The sequence below is a fragment of the Plodia interpunctella genome, chromosome 13 (genome assembly GCF_027563975.2).
Source record: "Plodia interpunctella isolate USDA-ARS_2022_Savannah chromosome 13, ilPloInte3.2, whole genome shotgun sequence".
In the NCBI taxonomy this organism is placed as follows: Eukaryota; Metazoa; Arthropoda; class Insecta; order Lepidoptera; family Pyralidae; genus Plodia; species Plodia interpunctella.
Window position 1 is genome coordinate 633,878 of NC_071306.1, and position 25,198 is coordinate 659,075.

At 35.4% G+C, this 25,198-nt stretch overlaps 2 protein-coding genes across 6 annotated transcripts in view; one reads left to right on the forward strand and one right to left on the reverse strand.

Annotated features, from left to right (window-relative positions):
• The window catches only part of LOC128674698 (uncharacterized), a 57,866-nt gene that overhangs the window by 20,457 nt on the left and 12,211 nt on the right, over positions 1-25,198 (forward strand). For 4 of the 5 annotated variants that reach the window (XM_053753516.2, XM_053753517.2, XM_053753513.2 and 1 more), the window contains exon 18: positions 648-825. In XM_053753516.2, the coding sequence (XP_053609491.1) occupies positions 648-825 (178 nt within the window). Of the gene's footprint in view, positions 1-644; positions 826-25,198 lie in introns of all 5 variants that reach the window. The other variant, XM_053753518.2, reaches the window with a different exon arrangement.
• LOC128674705 (uncharacterized protein) lies at positions 1,190-25,156 on the reverse strand. The gene is made up of 6 exons (XM_053753532.1): positions 25,057-25,156; positions 12,761-12,811; positions 9,711-9,884; positions 3,931-4,026; positions 3,418-3,552; positions 1,190-2,575 (listed from the first exon to the last, which is right to left on the reverse strand). Exons 1-6 carry the CDS (start codon positions 25,057-25,059, stop codon positions 2,501-2,503), a joined length of 534 nt encoding a protein of 177 aa, XP_053609507.1. The 5' UTR covers positions 25,060-25,156; the 3' UTR covers positions 1,190-2,500.

Consider the following 25,198-nt stretch of genomic DNA (forward strand, 5'->3'; position numbering starts at 1 on the left):
CATGCATACCGAATTTCATCAAAATTGGTTTAGGGGTTTACCCGTGAAAATTGAACATACAAACTGACAGACGCATTTATAATATTAATATGGATTAGTGTGGATTACCCGCCGCATAAAGTACTTATTTGTGTTTTTCACCAAAACTTTCAACCCTCATTATAGGCCGTTGGGGGTTGAAAGTACCCTGTGTTTGCACTCGGGTCTTTAGCTATTGAGAGTGGTTGAAACAACTAATTATGATTTATTTGTTTTTAACTTTTGCTCTGCTCGCAGTGGTAGCCTATCTTTGACATCATTATTCGTCATTAATTAATTGCTATTTTCTTCAAGCGATTTAGCTGTGAAAGGGTGACAGACAGAAAGTCTTTCGCTTTTCGATGTGGATCATTATATTGACTAGCTCTTGCCCGCAGTAAAAAGTATCTTTTATCTTTTTCATCCAAACTTTCACCCCTCATTGCAGGCCTTTGGGGGTCGAATGTAGCCTATGTTTTTCCCCTCGAATCTTTAGCTACAAAGGAAAAACAAACTGATTTGAACGTTTTATCTCACGCATACAAATATGGTTACCATAACGATAAAAATATTTTTACGTGCTCGACTTATTCTATTGCTCAACTAATAGCAAATAACTTTATCGTCAGAGTGACCGAAACGCCAAAGTCCGCGAGCGAGATAGCACGAACTGTGGGCGAGGCCTCCCGCGGGGAGAGCTCTCGCCAGGAGGAGCGCGCGGGGGCGGTGGGGGGCGCGGGGGGCGCCGCGCGCCGGGGGGAGATGATCACCGCTGAGAAGAGGTGCGAGCTGGCCAGGGCGAGGAAGGTAGGAGTTACTCATTATTCAAAAGGTATAGTGCCAGTGGTCTGACAACTAGGGATGCCGACGACCGTATGAAGTGAAGGAAACGTAGGAAAGCGGACTCTGGGCTCAGACGCTCAACGGATGAGAAACGAACAGACATGACTATCAGATGAGAGAGTCTCGATTCTCTCTCAGACTCAGTTTGTCGGCATCCCTGGTTGTCAGAACATTGACACGCATGTCATCCATAAAGACGTTCTCCAGTAGGGCCAGGCTACATAACCTTACATAACCTTTTTTTTTGCTAACTGTTATTGTCCCACTGCTGGGCAAAGGTCACATACACATAACCATTACGTATCCCTACGTAAAATGAAACAGCTTCTATATCCAAATATAATTTATTTTTTTAAGATGATCCACTTAAACAAAATCATTGCGCGATACTTAAGTGATAACTTTATCTAAACGCACAACAAAGAAAATATATTACGTACTTCAGAGAAAGTAATTTGAAAAAATGTCTTAAAACTTCGATACATCGTTGCTTAATAACAATTTCTATGAAGCCCTGTATACATATACTTATATTATCACAATTTAAACTTAGACAGGACACTGGAGCCTTACCATTCAAGACCTCAGTCTATTTAAACTCGTAACATAATGACTGTACTTCATAACATGTATGTATAGATCCTATAATAAAAAAGCAAGAATCTCAACACGTAAAGCGATAATATAATTTCCAAATAGTTTGCATTTTTGGCAAAAATAAAAAAAAATGCTAGTTTGTTTTCAAACAGCGGTACAGATTTCAGCACGTAGACTACCAATACCTACTGTGTTGTTATTAGTTAGATTTGACAGTCACGTGACATATCATTTTAGTTGTCAAATTGAAATGACAGTTGGCTGTCCTCACGTTCCACTAACACATTTTGGTGGGAAAAAAAAATAGCTAAAACCCTCAAATGGCACTTTGTTTTTAATTTAATTTTAAAAATAAAAGCGTTCGCTTTTGCTTTTCATTGTACCATTGTTCAATTATCAAAGATAATAATTTAATTCTTATTCTTTCATCATCAGTATTATTTGTTTTAATTATTGGTAGACTGGGTCTATATCTTCTATATACATATAAATAAGTACAGATCGCGCCAAACTTCTAGTACGCTCTGAAGTTACTTCGCGCAGGTGTACAGTCGATTTTGAGCTACTGCGACGCGACTCGCCTCGACTTCAGAGCGAACTAGAAGTTTGGCGCGATCTGTATGAATAAGTGTGTGACTATAGTAATCTTACGGGTTGTTCTTATTGGAACAAAATGGTGCGATGCGTCGCGAATATATCACATGTATAGATAAGTATCCTACATATACAGGACACAGCTATATAAACTCTGTTTTTCCTACAACTCTTATTACACAATCTTATCATGTCTTTTTATGCAGCAACATATTTTGCTTGCATTGTCAACAAATGTCAGTGGTCAAATAAGCACGCATGTTGCTTGATGATAAGCGATCACCGCAACCTATGGACTGGATATTAATCATAGTTTTACTTTATAAATTTCGCCGCTTTGTCTCAATGAGGACAATCCGTGAATTTCAATAGCAAATTGGGCCTCTTCAAAAACAAATAAGTAAGTATTAAGATGTGTGACTATAGTAATTTTAGCAAGTCGCAAGGTTTAAGCGCATTTTGCGCAGAGGGGCTTGTTGTCCATGACGGAGAATGTGGAATCCGTCACTGGATTTCTGCATTTCTGTAATGGAAACAGGATGGTTTGAAGTGATGCTTATATATATGTATATTAATTAAATTTAAGAACTTTATTGCACAAAATTACAAAATAAAAGAATATTTGTACAAAAGGTGGACTTAACGCCATATGGAATTCTCTACCAGTCAACCATTAGACCAAACAGAGATTGACCAAGAGAGGTGGTGCCTTAAAGTGCAACTAAAAGGGAAAAAATAAATTAAAAGAATTTTACTATTTTTTTTAAATTATATAAAAATAATAAAAAATATATTTATATATAGTGTTTATTTTTTGTATCTAGGCTGTGGTTGTTGCGTCCCACCGTTGGGAAAAGACCTCTCTCTTTTTCTTCCGTGCTTCAAAGTCAATTCCCGATCTATATATCTATATCTCTAAAACTACGCATTGTCGATTGTGAAGCGGGTTTTTATGAAACGAACTACATAAATTTTATAATAGTAAGGCTTATTTGTAAAGTTGACCTCGTGCGTCGTGGCGTCATATTCCCCAATGCAAACGGGTACACGTGTAGATGAGAATCAAAAATCAAAATCAAATCATTCAGAAATTAGGCCTTCACAGGCACTTTTTCACGTCATAATCTAAATTAAATGATGTTTACCAAAGCTACAAACTACTAGCATTTCGGAACGACCACTGCTGAGAAGAAATGCCGAAAGAAACTCATTCAAACATTGTTGGTCCCTATTATGCCAGAAGGGCTTACCATTTTTTAAATATAAATTTATGTATAATTTTTTATCAGTAATATAACATGTAAGTACATAACAACAGACAAGACAAGAACAGAGAGACAAGGAAGACAAGAGTGGTATACTAACGTTGCAAGTGAAGCAATCGCGGTGCCACTTGGCGTCCAGCGCGATGATGGCCTTGTCCACGATGGGCGAGTGGCACCCGGCACAGCGCGCCGCGAACTTGTCCGCGTAGCACGCCGAGCAGTATGGTCTGCCGGCCTGGAGGCAACGAGAAACTGGGTTTTAATGTGATGACCAACTGCTTGTTGAACCGTAAACAAAGATGACTATAGACCCTGACAAATCTTTCATTCCGCTCATAAAAGTATTTGAAATATACGAGAAAAAATTGGAAAGAACGCAAATATCTTGTTCCTCATCCCTTCGTGGATATCGTATGAGGCGAATAAGCGACAGCCTTGGGAGCTGATAGACGTTAATGGCATTCTCAAAGAGGGTTAACGTCAGGCATACGGCATACCTATGCGAATACAGGACTTTGAAATAATCAAACAGTTTTGTTAGTCCGTATTTGCTCATGACTATGTGGCGCGATTCCTAGTTTGTGACCTGCGGTTATGTGTAAATGGTTAGCACCTGTTCCATGAAGCCACCACCGCCCAGTTCAGCCTTGCAGCCGCCGCACACGAAGTGGTGTGCGTGCCAGGACACGCCCAGAGCCTGGATCACTCGCTGGAAAGAGAAAATAACAGTTAGATTAACGTTTACTAATCTAGTTCTTTCGACCTTATCTCATCTCGATTGGCGCTCGAGTGATCACTGATAGCTCGTCATATATTTGGTTTTTCCAGCGAAAATCTCATCAAAATAGGATAAGTACGATAATACTCGCTTTTTCGAAAATGGCTTTAATGATTTAGTTGAAATTTGAAATATAGACGCCTACAGAGGCAAAAAATTGATCCCGCTAGGCTCCATGTCACTATACATATAAATACAAAGTGATTTACGAAGAAATGATAAAATTAAGTACTCATTCGCACTAATAAGTAAAAACTCTTATGTTTAAGTTCACAAATAGTTTTATTTTAATCTCCAAATAGAACTACAATCTAACCACGAGTCAGGATGAGTCGCAACGGGAGGTTTTTCAGAGCATGATGTCATCGCGAGCAAGACAATGGCGCCTGTATGGCACTATACATGGGGAACCCTTGTGTTTTATTTTAATGAGCATATTTCTCTTTTTAACGACAATATTATAGGTATGTATGCGGTTGTTTGGCTTTCGAATTGTGAGAACTATGACTCTGTTGCTCCCGTTTAATTACTTTTTTAAGCACCTGATAAAATTCTCATGAGAAATTTCCATTATTTTAGCTAATTAAGTACGGCATTATTGAATTTTGTTCAAAATACCGTTTTTTTATATATAATGTTTCTCTTCTTTCTGATACATATCATATTGCAATCTGACAGATAAATTAATCTTCGATATAAATGTGGTTCACTTGGCCAGTTGGCTATATCCAACACTTGTTAAACAGAATGTTTAACTCGATTTGTTAGATACTTTATCAGCAAGCGGGTAAACAGGCCCCAAGTATTGTTTTTGAAATGGTGGACATAATCCATTGTGGACAAAATTAAATATTGACTATGTTAACATTATCATGTGAGCAAGTTAGGTCATTCATAGACCTATTCGTGTTGTTGTGTAAAATGATTATTTTAATACAAATTATTTAACAACAAACTACTATCAGCGCAATAAATATTTGATTGACATAAAATGACACCTCTCATACAAGTCCATTAAGGTTATTAACATTGTGTTAATGTACTTTATCGGTTTTTATAGCAACAACTTTAGTTCAACCGTATCGATACTAAAATTGTGTTATTCAAAGTGTTATATTGTAAAACACATATGACAAACTAGACGATTTCTAAAATTTGGTAGTTGTTCGCTTTTATTTAGCACTGAAAATTTAGACAGTATGAAATTGATCTAATGATACAAGTCCAGACCCAAATTCACAATGAGTGAGATAAATTTATCTTCTCTTTAAAGCACTCATTAAAAGCTTGACCCAAAAATGTTATTTTCGAATATAGTTTTATTTCTTTGTTTATTAACATCACTAAACACTTTAAATACCTTTTATTCTCATTTAAATGTACAATAACGTTTGCGGCATTTCGTTGTCATCCACTTTTATTTACGTACAGACAGACAAAATCGGTCAACACTCTTAATATCGTGTCACGTTTTTAGCAAATGTATTTTTTACGATTGTTCAGCATAAGTCCCGTCGTATAGTTTATTCTGGTCCGCTGTCAGTGTTTTTAATTCTTTTGCAGATAGTTTCTTATATTTGATTCTAGCATTGTTTGGTTTTTGTGTTTATATTTATAGCTTTGTTCTATATATATATATGTCGCAACTGATTTTTGGTGTCTAGGCAAGCGTACTTGTTTGTTTTCCAAGAAAATTTCCGTAAACATTTTATAGGAATATAAATTTTTCGCTTTCTTCTTTACCTCTGTATAATCACAGGCGCAAAACTTATCTTTGCTTCATTCTTCCCATTTGCGTATCGATGGCAAATTTACAAACGCTCGATTATCGATACTAAATATCTAGGAGTATATTTATTACATTTAAACAAGTTTGTTTCGTTAAATATTTGTTTCACATAATCACCACTTCAACAAGATCAACCTTTCTGATTGTAAGACACATCTTACAATCAGAAAGGTTTAAGACAAATTGTTTAACAACCTACCTGTATTAATACGCTGTAATGACACTTAATTCTCATACGAATCCCTCACTTTCGTCGGCGGCGGGCCTTATAAGGTCAGTTTCCGTGAAGCGTGAGTCAGGCAACATTACAGTAGGAAATGTAGCTCCCACGTTTACAGAAGCGTTTGCACACGGCTTATGATGTATAGGAAAGAGGTTATGATTGGCTCACCTGGGCTCTGTGAAAGTTTTTGTTCGAATTCTGATGAGAAATTCTTCCATTTGCACTGAGTAAAGATTTTTGGAATAAAGAGGGGGTAGGCCTTTGCCCAGCAGTGGGTTACAACAACAGGCTAGTAGAATAAAAAATCCTCCGTGATTGTATTCCGTGATCATTTGACAATCGTAGAGCTCTAGGAAAGATAGGCTGGTTGCTATGGCAATTACTCCATATAATCAATTGTGTGATTTTATTTTTCAAAAGATTTTTTGTACGAAATGTAACAGGTAAAATATAGCTCTCATGTTTAGGATTGTATAAGAGTAGTCTTAATATATTCAAGGTAAAATTATATATAAATTCTGTTACAAGTCCTGTAGATAATATTTTGAATTTAATTAAGATACAGGTACTCGCTGAGATTATAGTCTTATTTTCACCGATTTTTTATGAACCTCCGATCTGGAGATCTGATTTAATCTTATAACGACAATATACAATGTCATGTTTACAGACATCATTATTCTCACCACTAACATACTAAATGGCTCTAGAACAGAGAACACGTATGCAATGTAAAAACAAACACCATTAGCAGTGCATATGCACAATATAGTGGCTAGAACACATGACTTGGTAGCTGCTGTTATATTATCTCTGACTCACAAGTCTAAGGAGGCTCTTAATTATAGAAACAAATGTGCTAATTCCACAGAATAATGTATAGCTTAGAGCATAGATGGATTTACGACGCCTTGCCGAGTGTTTTGGGAGTTTCTTCCATTCATTTCTGCTGCAAATTCATAAAATATGTATATTTTTGTAGCATATTTTCCGAACAGATGATTTTAATTTTAGGCGAAATGTTTCCCATTTTCATTTTCGCGTTTGCTATAATTTCATTAATTTTCATGACTTACAAAATATGGTATATTTTTGTAGCATGCTTTAGGAATACTAGGCACTGAAATATTAAACAGAAATATTAATAGACACATGGTCATATTAGAAACAGCAACGGCGAGTATCTAGCTTTAAAACAAACCTAATATTTTATTCTATTTTTTTATATATTATATAATAAATCAAATAATGAATTTTATTTATTTACAAAACGTGGACATAGTGCACTTAGTGTTTACTCCCCTATTGGACATGTGGAATGTTATCATCGACGCGAATAAATATGTTAAAATTATACTCCGTGTTGCCTCATTGCTTGCTCATACAAAAATTATATTAAAAAATAATAAAACGCGGAACCTTTTAACAGATAAAGTAGCAATTTGCAGTTCCTTGTTCTCATTTGCACTCTAACTATCCCCATTTAAATGTGTTAAGAGAAGGTTATTAAGATCATGATAAAGTCAATTATTTGTCGATTAACTCGTAGTGCCTGAGTCTATATTATACTATTATTATAAAGAGGTTTGTGAGTTTGTGTATTTGAGGCGGGTAATCTCCGAAAGTACCGAACCGATTTCAAAAATTATCCAAGATTGCTATAGGCTATATTTCATCTCTAAATTCCCACGGGAGCGAAGCCCCGGGCAATATCTCGTAGTGGATATTTCTCTATTTGTTCAGTTTTTCAAATGGTAGCAAGTGATGTTTCTCTCTTACAGATAAGGCCCCGTAACGCCGCACCGTTCATGTTTCGGGATAAAAGTATCCTGTTGGTTCTAAAGGATTCTTTTTTTTATCTATTAATAAATCATATCCAATCAGTGTCAGATTTATTTAGAAACTTTTATCATTTGGCATTATGGAAGCTAAAATATATAATATGAACGTGATATTGTACAAAAATATACATATAAATCAAAACCCTCAGAAATATACATTTAACTTTTTTTAATAATAGGAGTTTTTTTTAGTTTAGGTCTTATTTCAATTGTAAAATAAGAAAAAATTAAGTATTTGAAGTAAAAGAAGCATATAAGTTTAACTTAGTAGTGAAAATGTATTCTTTAAGAACATATTTTATGAAGATACCTGAGATACATCGCGATCATTGGCCAAAACAGTTGAAATTTTAGACTGAATCATCTGATTATAATTCCGCGACCTTGATGACTCACACCGCTTCGCCTATGGTGGTGGTGTCAATGTTAAGGTCTTCGGATGACTGGGCAGATACATAATTAATTGTTAATATAATGTTGTTTTTGTACACTTCCTGCTCGTCGAATTAGTGAGGTATTTGGCTTAGTTCAATCAACAATGGACTTAAGTTAAGTGGCATGTTTGGACGATTGATGCTGAAGGAATATCTCCGCTCTGAGCGGCTGAGGAATGATATGTAATCATTTCTTAGCCGCTCAGATATATATATATAATATATATATAATATTATATATATATATATAATAGTTTCATCATGGAACTACTGATCTTTTTTCAGTGATTAGTTCCTCGACAAGTTGCATAGTGTTTTATGAGAAGAATCTTTATCTTAATACTCACTCTTGTGTAAACACATCGATGTTTTTTGTGTTGTTTGAAATAGAGTAGGTACGATATACATAAGTTTTGAGCGGTATTGCCACAGTTTACCGGTATTGGTGCCCTTTTTGAACATTTACGAAATACCAAAAAATGTTTGCATTCATTTAAAAATATTGAATTTAAATGGATGCATGACGCAATTTTATATTGGACTTGTTTCGTGTCGACAAAATTCTCCATCGTCGTCTTACTCATTACGTTTTTTGTCACTTGCAATTTCCTATTTCAGTATTTGGCCCGCGTGGGTCGTATATACCGTAAGACCCGTTTTAAATTCATTGCGTCATCTAATGACAGTTTCAGTAAAAAGCCAAATTAGTCACACCACTTGTGTGTTATTTGATAAGCGTTGGTGGCGTGTATTTCTTTCCTCAATTACAATAATAATGTAGTTTATCCTCTTTATGGAATTATGGATTAACGATCCATGTGGAAAAATTCATTCCGAAACCTTCTTGGTAAAAAGTCAGCAGCCCCATATCCTAGTGCAGTGCCCTGTAAGATTCCGAAGTGCAAAAGCGCATCGGAGGACAAAAATGATCGCCCTGTATGCAGATACGATTGATTTTATGTACGCATTAAAGATTTATGTGTATTGGATTTGGTAAGCGATTGTTATCTCACTAAATTAAGATGTATTCGAACAGTAAACGGAACGGAGCCATCTTATAAACGAACGATAATTTTGGCATTCGAACATTCGGGGCAATTGCAATGTTCCGTCGTCTCCATCCGGCCGTCTCCAGAAACATCAATAGTTCAGGGCTGATGAAGATGTAACAGGAGGGAACAATCGCGTTAATGATACTCTTCGGCCATATCAAGTTCTAGTTAGGACTCTGGAAAAACACCAGTCATTGATAAGCTCCCAGAGCCGTGGCATCATCAAGCACCTCTCTTGAAGCATATCTAATTGACTCCGACGTAAAGGACACTCACGTCAGTGATAGGCTCCCCGCAGCCGTGGCACCGGGGGCTGTGGTGCTGGGCGAAGCAAGGCACACAGTGGACGCCGCCTTCATGCTGGTGGAACTTGGCGCCGTCGATCGGCTTCCTGCAGGTGTTGCACGTGAAGTGCTCGGGGTGCCATTTCTTGTTCAGGGCTGTCACGATCTGGAAGTGGATAAAGTTTAATTAATGGCAAAAGATGATAATATGGAATTCAAAAGACAGAAGTGAACAAGTTACAAATATGTTATTTTTGCCACAAGCTTTTATCGTGGTTATAAAAAACTCATATCCGTACAGTAAACCGTTGAGGAGTTGTCTAAGCAAATTCTGGGTGTACGATCGGGTCATGCTAATCGTAATAAGGTATTGTCAATGGAAATTGAAGTGACATGGAAAAAATTTTACTCTTTATACAAGCGAAATTAGGTGAAATTATTGGATGCAAGAATTTATTATAGACAGAAATCGGGATACGTAATAAATGCAAGAGTCCAAGAAACATTGTGTGATTAAACAGCAAACTGCAGATGGATTTGATAAAAACACTAGAAACTACAACCGTAGGCTTATAAGCGAAGATATACGACATACACCGCTTACTTATGTAAAAAAATACAAAATCCATATAAATTTATAGATATAAACTTTAATATAAACTTTGTGCTATATAAAGTTTATAAACAAACAGGAATAGCCGCAAGAAACAGTTTATTAAATCATAAACTATTTGGATGACTTTAATTAAAACATCATCGCAAAGTCCATACAGAAAGAATGACTGTTTATAAACATACATTTGAATAAGGTCAAGGTGCCACTGTAATAACCCGAAGGGAACCGGGAAAGTTGACATTGCTCGGAAAATATCGGCGATGTGTGCTTTGTTCACTAAAATAGACATGACTGGATTCTAAAATAACGATGAGAATGGATGAACTGAGCAGAATCGCGTGCAAAAAAAGGTACTCAAGGAATGTTAATGTTGTTGTAATGGTCGACTTGACATAGAAAATTATAATAATATAATTTTCTATGTCAAGTCGACCATTCTGATTGCAACAGTTCATATAATACATATTTAAGTAATCAAATTAATTTGGAATAAAATTTTGCCAGGACCAACGAATTATTAGATTTCCCAATGTGCATGAATTTGGGCAAAATGAATACTCTAGCAAGGCATTGATTGAAGCGGCTCTCCACATGCTATAGAAAATAATATTGTTCATTTAATTACGACATCATTCTGTGAACCAATTTCAATGTACAGAGCAGTATGCCTTTAATTAGGGAAATAATAACTAATCAAAGGAAAATGAGATACTGGAATCGATTAGAATCTTTCGGAACTGCTCAATTTGTTAAGAGCAAAAAAGTATAGTGAAACATTTAACCTAAGTTCGTCTTCCGACCTTGAACTATCGTGATCATTAGTCATGTTTGCTGATGGTTTGTTTGTAGGATGGGTACAGCGAGTAATAATTTATTTCGACCATTTATCATGTCACTTAATTTTCCTTATATTACAATATATAACAAGACGAGAGTAAGACAGAATGCTAATACCTGTAGTCCCTTACCGTGTGCCTGATTTTACATGGCCCAATCTATCGCTTTGTATGAAATGGGCCAGCCGTATGGAGATCTTCTATCTCATTTGTGTACGCTAGCCCGTTGTCTTCAGTTTTCTTTGTCTTTGCTAGACTTCAATGTGGATCCACACTTAACGCTTTGTCCAGAAAGTCTAGTATCTAATACAACTTTTTTAAAGCGTTTCATAAGTTGTATCTTGAAAAAATACTTCTTTTTTGGTCGCACCTTTGCGCATTCTCTTATCCAATCGGCTCATAAAAATGCTATTTGTATACCTATGACCAGCTTTGCGTGCGAAACCATATGTAATGCAGATGATAGGCTAGAAAAGCATAAAGATGCAACATGTTTTGATTGATGTATCTGATTTAAGAGTTAGAGTCTAGAGTTTTGTATTTTAGACCTTTTCCTAGTCAGTATAAAGAAGTTTCTTGTTTAAACTCCTGATAATCTAACCTGATAATAAATCTAAAGTCAAAGATACAAAATCAACCTACCCGTTATTGAAATCACTACCCATAAAAAGTACTACACTAGTCACAAAATTAGTCACTTTCCAACTCCATAGATGTCTAGATGTAGATAATTTCCTTTGGAAATACAATGATAATTTAAAATTTGTCAAAAAGTAAAAAAATACCTTAGCAGCAATTGTGACGACACGCCTTGGACTGTACTTAATGGAGAAACTGATAAATAACCTAATACCACGGATCACGGTACGTGAGTTTAATAAATAGGTGGATGAAGCAGATACTGCAAATTTCACATTTCAGCCGTCTCTCGAGTGGCCATACTTCAGCTGATAGCGACGTGATAACTGATATGCATTCATTTTCTCGATAGCCGACCGAAGTAATGTTGAGAGCCATGTATTAACATACTGAATTCCGAATTACCCCTTGATATATTGATATTTTGTATTGTTGATAGTGCCACTTTCAGTCTCGTGTCGTACAATATAATAAACTAGGTGTTGCCCGGGGCTCCGCTCCCTTGGTAATTTTGAGATGAAATATAGCCTATAGCAATATTGGATAATGTACCTTTCTTATGGTGAAATAATTTTTTAAATCGGTTCGGTAGTATCGTAGATTATCCGCCTCTAACATACAAACTCACAAATGCTTACCTCTTTAAAATAATAGTTTACATTAGTAGGTCAATATTATTTTTAATTAAGGAGGAAGACTGTAAAGAATGGGAAAAGGGATGTGTATATGGGTAATGTGGAAAAGCGAAGAGAAAGGAGTGATCTAGGTATCAAATTTTGACCAAGTCATAGCTGAATATGATGATGATGAATTAGAGGAATCTCATTCTTTGTTTGCTTTGGATGGTAGTCAACAATAATGAAAAAGATTGTAAGATATCTAGAATCCAGAAATTCCGAAGTTATCTGTTGTAGATTTCGAAGATTAAAGTATTTATTAGATGATACTTACTCTCCCCTGAATAGGTGCGTTACAGCTGCTGCAAATAGTAGGGCCGTCAGCCTGAAACAAACAAAACTTCATTAGCACAAGACTCGGCTCATTACCTCTGTCAATAGGAAATAATACGTCTTCCTAATGATCGCTAACATTATGTGTACAATTTGCATGCTAAATCGATACAAATACAATAGCAACACAGTTTAATAAGTCATGTAGTTGTCCAACAACTTTGATATTTTCAAAATAGTAGCTAGCGTTTATGTCAATATTACCGTTGCAATGTCAATATGCGTTTTATACGACTTTTATATTTAATGGAACGTTGACATCGTAGGCAGAGGAAGCTATAGACCCCGTCATATCTTCCATTTCGTATTAGAAATGCATTAGAAGAAACGAGACAGAGCGCTGACATCCTTTTGTCCCTCATCACGTGCACGGCCAAATAAGCCACTTTATATGAGATTAGCTGGATTGGACCGCGATGTTATATCGAAATTTTGACTACACTCGTCCGTCGTCTGTATAGTTTTCTTGGTATTTAATAAACAGCGACCCACCCGCCTCTCACCTCTTAGATCCCTCACGATTGGCCCGAGAAGAGATTTTCTTTAAATTACTATATGAAATATAAAGATAGGAATTAGGATAGCTACCATAGCTATAGTTTGTTTTGCATTGGTGGAGAAATTACCGGTGTGCGTACATGTGAGTTGCTAATGACGTAACAAGTTTTTGAAGGTCTTTCTGAGTGATATCGAAAATGAGTATTTGTATTATATTAATTACAGAACCTTTCGACATTAATCTCACTGGTCATTTCAATAGATGCTATTTACAGAAATTATGGAATATACTACCTTTGTATATTCAATTGATTGATGTAATGTAAATCAATTTTCCTCAAAGCATAAATATGAGAAATGGTACATAATAAATCATTTTTATTTATAATTTAACTATATTTTAGGTATAATTGTTATAGCGACTCAATGTAATTTGTATACGTTGACACAATATGACGAAACGATTAATATCAAAATATTGATACGAGAAAAGGATGGTACGGCCGTGCCGCTTTTTTACTCGACTTGCAATTAATTAAGGTAATTAAAGGTAATTTATTGATCTACTTAAAAGAATATTGTTTCTTTTTTCGTTTAAGTCTTTAGTCTATGTATTCTCGAGCAAATGTAAAATTTGATGACCCTTGACAACGTATGTATATGAATGTCAAATTATATCTAAAATATATTCGAATAAATTATATAAACGTGCCTGTCCGTTAAGGCTTCCTCTTAGCATGTCAATCTAAACTGCCAAAACGACTTCCTACTATGGTTTTCTTCCAGCGGTCTCGTGCGCGCGCGCCCACCTCATCCTCATTGGTTTGCTTGTCAACAAATGATGTCATCATAATCGCAGTCGAATCGTAATCGCGAAGGTCATTGGCGAATTGATTAGATTGTGTTCCCATTGTTGTAATGACCGCGAATTAATGTTGTGTTTTACCGACTTCGAATGGAGATGTTTTGTTTTTCTGTGGAAATTAAAATTTGTTTACGAATATTGTGGAATCGAAAGTTTACTATTGATGCCTCTCGCAAAACCAGGTAGTTGATAATACAAATTACCAAATTTTCTTAATTACATTTTAAATAAATATTCATAGGGTACATTTTATCCAAAAATCTTGACTGTAATTAGATTAAAATAACAATTATAAAGTAGTAGTAGTACTATTTGCCCACCAAATAATTAATCGTTATAGAATCCTACGTTTGAAGATTTTTTCACGAGCGTTCATTGGTCTTATTCGTTTTCATATCTTTGTTCCCCCATTTGCTCATATTGTGCTTTGCCCTGTCTATTCCAATTTGTTCCTCTCGTCATCTACCCACATTAATTTTAATGTCGCGAATACTTTGCTATTCCTGCATTGCACTTCTATTATAGGAAACGAATAAAATTTAACTGGTCACAATTATCGCAAACGATAAATGCCCACATTGTGAGAGATATTTTTATGCAGATTTCTGGCAAAGGCGCCGGGATAGATGTTAGAATTAATGAAGATGCGTGGTCGTGCTATTATTTACAGCGACTATTTAGAGAATGTAGTATCTACAGTTTCTTTGAATCATTGTAGTTGAAGAATAAACGATGATTTGGCATTGATTTTGATTCCTTGCACGCTTCACTAGAGGTAAAAGCCTGAACAGGGACAGCGTGATATTTGTGAGTTGTGAGTTTGGATCTTATTTTGAATTCTTCACCTCAAATTCAAATTCAAATCATTTATGTAGAAATTAGACCTTCACAGGCACTTTTTCTCGTAAATTTTTATATTTATAGTTATTTCTCACAAGCTACAAACTACTGGCATTTCGGAACGACCACTGCTGAGAAGAAATGCCGAAAGAAACTCATTTGAACAGTGTTGGTCCCTATCACTCATGGGTGCTTGGTTTCATTCACGTTTGTAATGGCCCGAAGCCTAGGGTGGGTTTAAATTTTGATGATTCATATTATTTAACTATTTTAGTTTCTATCAAATTAAATTTATCTATGATTTAAAATCTTATATTTTAAACAATTCAAATTTATACATAACATTTTAATTAGATGGCCATTTGCAACAACGTAGAGTTTGTACTTATTTTATTTATCTTGCCCATCTCATGCCGCCGATAGACAATTGGGGTGCGTCTTTAGGTGATGCATTAACTGGAGAGCATTCACCACATTAAAAAAAAATAATAATAAAAATGTTTATTGGGTGAACATTAATTTTACATTTCAATAAGTTGTGGGAAACTTCCTTTTAAGCAAAGTGTGCTTGTGCCAGGAAGCTCCGCTCTTTCATAGCTAGTTATAAGAATATTTACCTAACAAGTTGTAACTGTAAACAAGATTTATCTTCAATTTTTACAATCAACAAATATAAGATATTATAAATATAAACAATATTATATACATAAACATAAACATTATAAATATATAATTACAGAAAATATCATAGTCTATTGTGTGTGTATGTGTGTCTATATAGGGGAATTGTTAATAAACGTCTAGAGTTCGTCATAAGTTTTGCCTTTGAGCCATGCTATCAACATCGACTTACACTCATAATATGTTTCGTCATAAATATAGAATACTTTATTTATTTTATTATAAATGATAGAAGCACTACATTACTCTGCCGGTTGACTAGTAGAAAAAGAGGACCGCTTTTAACCTTTTTTTGTGATATAAAACTAAATAATTAAACTATATAACAATACTTGATTAAACAACTGTTAAATTTTGAGAAAATTAATACAAGTTTATCATCGGTCATTGTTCTAAACACTTGCGCGATAATGTTTCAACAACGTGCTTATTGTAAATCAGCAACGATTTGCGTGTCAACTCTGACACGTCTGCAGATGCACTTGACGGTTCAAGGTTGCGGCGTGACTCGACTGACTGCAATAATGTGCTTGATAACCACGACACTGACACTTGCAATTCACTATTTCTACCCTCTCTTATGTCAGCATGTTCCCAAATATTATTGTAACGCCGCAAAGCCGTGGTCGGCGTTAAAAATAACCTTAACATTTTAAAATTTCGGAGCCTCCTTGGCTATGCTTTTATTCTATCTGTTGGCCAAGGCTATTGTGTCCCTTAGCCCACTCGTGAGACTTCCATCGTAGGATGGTTATATTCTAGAGTGGGACCACACGACAAAAAATCACTATTTGACTCAAATTTTGTATCGCATAGTAGACATACCAGCGGATTGTCTGATGGTAAGCAAATTCCACACTCCATTTACACCAGCTTCACCCAATCACTGATGCATTGACCGTTATCCTAACTCTTACATCCTTCTCCTAACTAACATCCGTCTCCTAAATAAAATTCTTCTCCTAACTATCCTAATTAATAATTTAGCTATGTAGATACAGACACAAATTTTAATTAAAAGTTATAAATATAAATATGTGGGGGAACGCAACAATAATATAAATGTGAAAGTAAGTTGGTTTATTTGTATACTCTTCACGCTTTATCTGCTCAACGAATGTTCTTGAAATTTGACATACGAGTATTTTGAAGTACGGATTAGGACACGTGGGCGAAACCACGGGCAAAATGTAGTGTGCAATAAAAAAAATTATTCAATAAACCACCGGGTGCGTCTAGTTTTGGAGATAACGTAAGCTCTATAATTGAATATGATAGCTTATCACCAACGCAATATGTTGCTATTGAAGTTTACCGATCATGGATTTCGTTTTTACTAAATAATAAATATATTAGAACAAATCACACAGATTGAGCTAGCCCCAAAGTAAGTTCGAGACTTGTGTTATGGGATGCTAACTCCATGATATTTTATAACAAATACATATATATATAGATAAACATCCAAGACCCGGGCATATCAGAAAAAGATCATTTTCCATCATGACCCGACCAGGGATCGAACCCGGGACCTCTCGTTTCAGAGGCAAGCACTTTACCACTGCGCCACCGAGGTCATCAAACTAGTCACTAGTTTCAGAATTCACTTTTGCTAACGTTGACAAGAGTTTTGATGCTGCTAACTATGTTTTTTTTTTACTAGTAATGTTCATCATCAACAGCCATTTAACATTTTCTATTTTGACAGCTATCAAGTTCTTTTGACCTTTCTCCGTATCTTCTTCATAGTCGTATTCCTCATGACTGAGTGTCGTGATCATTACATGCAATGAAACACACGTAACAACTTTCTTGGCATTATTAATGTAGTGGTTTGCCATTGCCTTCTCCATTTCACACACAAGTTAATAATCAATAAGTGTGCAGGTTTCCCCACGATGTTTTTCCTTCACCGGAAGCAAGTGGTGATCTATGAAAACTACTATACATGAGTCAGATTGGTATACCAACTCATGTGGCTGAGAGTAGGATTCGAACCTGGGACCTTGTCTTCTCTCCGTATGACCCGATTAAAACTTTTCCGCTGAATCCTTTACATGTTGTGTTCAATTAATACATGTGACCGCGTCTCAACAATGTTCATTTCTCATATCGTAATGGAGCTTTGAATAATCTAATTATAGTTATTATATCGCTTTTAATGGAATGATGTTAAGTCCTAATATGGAGACGTGGTTTTTCACATTGAAACCCTCAATTTAAGACTTTAAAAACTTTCACATCAGTGGAGAGCGTAGACGTTGTATATATGATTCTAAATTAGTAATAATTTCTCATAGTAAACGTGACAGTAGACCTTACCAGTATTTTGGTAGAAAGCCAGGCTTGGATGTAAATACGAACAGCTGATCACTCTGAATGCCGTAAAATTGTCGTGGCAGCCATTTTGCAATAACTTTAAATGAAACAATGATGTTGCCCGAACTTTGCCAATGCTCAACGAATTGACCTCAGCCTTAAGAACAGAAATAGTTGGGTAGGATAATTTTGTAGCTAAATATAATCACTATCACTAGGTATAAAACAAAGCCGCCCACCGCGTCTGCCTGTTTCTAAACTTTCTTTTTATGTAGTTATTGTCTCCTTCTTGATGTAGTTTTCCCTGTTGTTATGTTTAGCCAATTTCTTAACGAAGGCTTATACAAAAAATTCTATTTTTATCCCAGAATCATTGTTATGCGAAGGAAGTTAAACAATGGACTGGTGTAACTAGAGCTTGGTAAATTAAATCTTTTGCGAGCCAGAAATTGATAAAACCAAAGGTGGCCGATGCAAAATCACCAAATGAACCTTTTAACAATTTGAATTCTGTGGACAGCGCGTGGGCTCCAAAACAAAAGGGCTTTCGCGATTGCAAACTCGGAAGAAATTAAATCCGAGCGTGGGCAAAACATTTAAAACCTGATGCAGCAGCAGTTTGACAAGACTTCATGGCCATTAGCATAAGACTCACTTGTTCTTGGAACTGTACCTATACCACGTAAAATTCTTTTTGCTACCTAACTGTATTTGACACTAACGAGAACGTATATATTATACCCTGACAGATAACTGGACTGAGCGCTTCTCTCTCTCCCTCTATTAGCTGAGCTATTGAGCAAGAGACATCTTTCCCTAGGCTTTTTGCCTCTATTTCCTCGCACTTGAAAAACAATATTATTATTTGCGTTTTTTTTTCTGAAGAGTAAATAAATTTCCGACATAAATTGTGAAGCGAACGCGTTGTTATATACTAGGTCCACGCAGCAGTTGAACACGTATGAAGTATGAATGTGGTAATAAGCCAGGGTCTATTACAGCGAGAGGCAGGGAGTATACACTAGTACTGCGTAGGGCCAATGAGATAGATGTACAGAACTGTATGTATCGACGCGGGATTCTGGTATCAGTATTGGCGGTGTGAATTACACCAAATAGATAACTGATGAAACTAAGTCATAGTTTAAATAACACAAGACGTCGGACATTCGAGATCCCAATGTGTAACATGAGTAGCTGGGAAGGTCGTTCTGGTGCAACACAGACTGTGGGAACTCGATCCCAATGATCCATAAATCGCTTCAGGTCAAGGCGGGAAATTTCAGGAAAGGCGGCTATTTGACTGGGTTGAGTAACAAAATAAAATTCACATTTTTTAAATCTAACCTATGGATGTTGTGTCCCACTGCTGGGCAAAGGTTCATATAGATATTTAAATTATCAGAGAAAATCATAAAATGTTGATTTATTGTTTTTATTTAGTATTGTAAACAATATAAAATTTGTGTAATTACTCATTACTACTAGTAAATAGTGTCTAGTTTTTTTCCGATGCATTTTATTTCTTCAAGCTTCTGCCATTCGTGATTTATGTAAGAATACGTAATAAGTACTTGCCATATCTGTGAATAACCATTCCAAAAAATACTAATCGTTATCAATTCACAACATCATGTCCTGAATGCGTTTCTTTCATCATCACAACTTTTTTAGATTTTTTTACTAGGTGCTTCGCAAAACGTTACTGAATTCTATTATAACTTCTTACCTGAATAAAAAGTATATATAGTTTTATATATCCTTACATAATATTAAAAAAATGTGTCCCTAACGCGTCTGTCTGTCTATGTAAACGCGATTACAAAAACTACTTGATTGGATTCTTGTACGGTTTTCACGAATAGATAGAGTTATTCTTGAGGAAGGTTTATTATGGTTTTGTCCGAAAAACATTAAAGATCTTAAAGCTAATGTATTTTGGAAATTTGTGTGCTATTACCGGCCTTCAAACACAAATAGAAAGAGAATAATGAAATAGAAGAAAAACCAGTCGTTTTTCGTAATTTTCTTGATATGATACATTGGATTACAATGTTTTCTAGTAATCAAACTTTAGGTTATATAGAACCACATGATACGTGACAAATATTATCATTTTATCGACAAACAATTTCATAAACATATTCTTGTCTAGAAATGGATTTGTCGTAGCAAATATTGTCTTAACATTTCAATCTTGTATATACACAATATTTCTTCTCGATTTGTTGTCAAAATGAAATCTTTGTTATTTTTATAGGCCTATATAACGTTGCCAAGATGGCTGTCAACCTTAAAATAGTTTACATTATTTGCAACCGAATGTTTTCCTTGTATGTGAGTAGTGCAATGCGCATGCTTACTACTTCGCCTATAAATGTTGTAGTTTTCCCGTGCAAGTACTTGACTTCACAAAAGGAGGTGTCCAAGGATATGAAATTTATTACTGTCTGTCTGTATATCACAAACTAACAAATTACATTGCAATCACAGCTGACCGAACCTCTTGGTTCATTATAGTCGGTTATCAACTTATCAAACACGTCTCATCTCATTATCGCCTACCCTTATGGCACTCGTGGGTTAGGTAAAGCATGTCGGTCACGTTATAATTACAACAGTCCACCATTGTTTAACCGATCTGTAACTCTAGCCATATCCCACACTTTCTCTCCCCACTCCCTCTCTCTTCACTTCATCTCTTCTTCTGTCTTGTCCTATCTGCCCTTTTCCACCTATTTTCAAAAAAACTTAATTTTCGAAATGTGGGATATAGCCTTCCTCGTGAATGTGATATGAAAAAATCCGGGCAGGATTTTTATCATAATAACCTTGTAGTTGCAAAAACGAATTTTCAAATTCAAATTTCAAATTCAAAATTCTTTATTCAATTTAGGATGATATACAACATCACTTATTGACGTCAAATTAAATCATAGTACTATTGAAAACTTTATTTTTAGCACAAAATTTATTTGGGTGGTATGAATTTCAATTTTTTTTTTGTTTTTTTTTTTAAACGTGATCCAATCCAAATCCAAAATTAAATAATTGACTTCAATAGCTTAAAACCCATCTTGTTAAAAGTGTCATTTATATTAATTTGAACCGACAAGACGTGACCGTTAATAGACGCTTTTTATCGCCAATTTGTAGGTGTGACCTTTTCGATGGAATGCGCTTGTTTATCATCTACTACCGACAGGTAGCTGTAGTCACCTAGTCATCTCAAATGCCTTTGAAATTTTGTATACATATAGTTCGAAGTATGGAGTTCCCGTGGAAAATTTACGCGTGCGAAGCCGCGGATATAAGCTAGTGGACAAATAAAAGATAGCTACTTTACTTTTATAATGAAGAGAGTCCAATAATGATCATCAATGTCAACCTAGTTTCGTGTACCACAAAGCCATTATTTATATAAACTGGAACGCTATTTCTATCGGCAATAATATTTTCCGAGGTAACGCTGCAAATACTATTTTATATTCGTTCAACAGATTCTGTATTGAAACTAACATCTCTGGATTCATTAAATGCTTTTTACAAGCTAATGTCTAGTTTATAGACAATGATTACAGACAGACAAACAAGAATTGGGACAAGTGATGTCCCAATTTTTGATTGTCTATCTGAAATCAAATATTGCACTACTTCCAGTTGTCCTACAGAGTTAAATTTCCCTAGTTTCCATGACAATGCATTATTATGATAAGCATGTCCTGATGGTGCACCAAAAATCTGCTCTCCCAACGAGAGAACTCCTCAACGGTTTACAGCACGGACATGGGTTTTTTGTCAGACGTTAAATGCCACAAGATCCCTCTGACTACAATAAAAGCTTGTGACAAAAATGTCATTTTTTTGTTATTATTTTTATGTTATTATGTACACTTTAAATCTGATATTGGTATTATTTTAAGGTTCTAAAAATGAAGTAACTATACAAATGTTGACGCAGACTTTAAGACATGATCATTGCTTGCAGCTACCGCTTGATATTCAAAAGCTGTTTCAGCTACATGTGATTCCGTCCCCGACAACAGGACTCAACCTTATCTTTCCGTGGAAGTCGTGCGTATCGACTACGGGATTGAAAGACCTTGACCAGGTAACAATAAAATTACCAAAGAGAGTTGACGTCAGGCAGCTGGTCGATTATAGACACCACAGCGGAATATTAAAAATATATTTTTTTTTATTTTACGGGCGTCATAGTCGCGAATACAACTGGGAATAATAGCGATTTCAGAAAACACCACGAACACATTGAACTAAATAATTAAATGTTTTGTACTAGGTCCCAGCTTTTATCATCTGCATTATGACGACTTGACGACCTCCGTGGCGCAGTGGTAAAGTTCTAGCCACTGAACCGAGAGGTTCTGGGTTCGATCCCCGGTCGGGTCATGATGGAAAATGATCTTTTTCTGATTGATCCGGGTCTTGGATGTTTATCTATATATGTATTTGTTATAAAATATAGTATCGTTGAGTTAGTATCCCATAACACATGTTTCGAACTTACTTTAGGGCTAGCTCAATCTGTGTGATTTGTCCTAATATATATATTTATTTATTTATTTATAAGAAGCAAATGATAATAAAAACATACATTGAACAACCATTATAGTAACTGAAGTCACATATACATAGAATGCTAGCTATCCGTGCTAACAGAATTTATTCTGTACATGAAGGAAACTTGATGGAAGGGTTTATATCAAACGGTTATTAATCAAACGTGAATGGCATGCCGCAGGGCTGTCATTTAGCAGTATGAGTTCTATCAAATCTTATGTATTTTCTTTAAACTGTGCACATGGAGTTTTATTTATTTATATTTGTGTTATCATTGTATTATCTCTCTCATATATTTCATATGTGTGTATATTAATCCTATACAAACTTAAGTCATAGAGAGTATGCAAACTAAGCTTTATTATTTTTAGTTAAAGTAATAGTAACGATATTTATATATTCTACCTATGAACTGTCTCTCTCTCTCTCTCTGAGCTGATCTGAACGTTATGCCCGTTGCTTCCAGATGAAATTCTACTACTAAACTATTCTGATAAATATAAAAAAGTTCTGGCACAAAATTGTGGCTTAGAATCAAAAATAATTATGCGTTCTTTCTAACTAGGTCAAAGATTCTGTGTACAAAACTAAACGAAAACAAGACAGAAAACAAGTAGCGTTAACAATCACACACACTCTTTATCGTAATAATCTAATGTAGTATTAAGTTGCTATCTATTCTAATCTATACTAATATAATAAAGTTGAGTGTGTGTTTGTTTGAACGTGCTAATTTTGGACAGATTTAAAAGATGGAAGAGAGAGAACTGCCCCCACAGATAAGAATATAGCATTCGAGCAATTTTTTGAAAAGCTTCATTTATAAGAATTCTTTATTATTACGGGTAACTCAATATTACAGTTATTACGAGTTATTACATATTGCGAGATGTTATGTATATTCTGTTTCAAACACCAACAAATTCCGTACTTAATAACAAATCAAAATACTATCAATTCAGCCGAACTGGCATGGTCTCGACAGCTCAGTGGTCAAGAGCATTGTCCCGGATAGACAAGAGGCGCAGATTCGATTCCCGCTCAATTCCAGAATGTTTTCATCTCATTATTATATTAAAAAAATAAAATACGTCACAACATGTAATTATATCGAAGATGTCGACAATAGTTTCGGTCTTAGCTTGTAATTTAGTTTTAATCGATACTTTATGATCGAATTCGAGGATTACAGTTGTTGTATCGATAAATTCAGTAGATGCGCTAATAATCCTAGACTTCCAGATATCCACTCCCATAATAACCTTAAGCGCAGCTATTTCCAATGTTTGAGCCAGCTACACACTGCAAAATTGCAAATTGCATTCTTCAAGAACATTTTAGGCAAAAAACATTTGTGTTCATAGCCCCTTTTTCTTCGTCATATTACTTCGTTTCTTCATGACTTATATCTGTAAGGATTGTATCCATAAAACAATTGTTTATAGCAGCAGCAATTGAAATTTTAGAGACGTGTGTTGTGATATTAACAAACTAATAGATATTTTATATTAAAAATTGATATGGACAAAATAGTTATTGAGGTCCAATAGAAAACCGAATCATGCCATGTTTCAGTTCTGCTAATTTGCGTACGTAAAACGAATTGTCCGCTATCGATGTTCGTGTTCGTATTCGTCCGTGCGTACACGGCTTTAGAGTATTTCGCGACTGGAGTACGTAAACAAAGCATTTTATTTATAATGTAGAGTATTTGGATGTTCATTATTATTATCGCACCAGGTTTATATACTGTTTTCATGGTCAAGCTTGTTTTAATATTTTGGCAGACTTTGTTGTGAAGTTTTTAGTATTCGTGTTACCAGCAAGGATTGTCTATGAAATGTCAAGTTCACAATTTAAAAACTCAATGGAACTTTACTCCTTAGGGGGAAAATAATGTCAATCAATATCGTTGGTGCAATGTTTCGCGCGTTCAAATTCCGATAGTAACTAGTGGATGAGCTATCGCAATAATTGTTCACGAGATGGTTGACCAATAAATGTATTAGGTATCTCAAGCTTCTTAAGGCACATTAAGCCGTTGATCCCGGCTGCATATGCAGTCGTTAAAAACTCACTAATACATATTGGGTCCGTATGGTTGGGTCCATATCATACTGGTGGATCATACCATACTCCTTATTGTCTAAATGATAGGCCAGTGTCCCAACTGTGGGGACATTGAAATATATTAGATGAAATGAAAGAAATTCTGAAAAATCCACACAGGAGATGTAATAGCATTAAAATCGGCAGCTGTTCTTAAATAACGAAATAATTTTCCCGCGACCCATAACGCACTTAAAACTATTAAATAACACTGATACTGCTTAAACAACCGGAGCACCTCGTAAAACGAGAAACACAACAGATTTCGCTAAATCTTACACGTCGGCATCATTTGTAGATTTACGTTGTGTAAAAATATCTTCGGAAAGTTTATAAACACTCACCATCGTGAATTCAGGTTGTAATGGAACACGCGTCCGTTAGCTTCGACGTGCGGTCGGTTACTGACGAAGACTGGCCGAACGAAAGTGTAGGTTTGTGATGGACGCGTTATCGCAACGTGACGTAACCTTTGCATTTATGGGG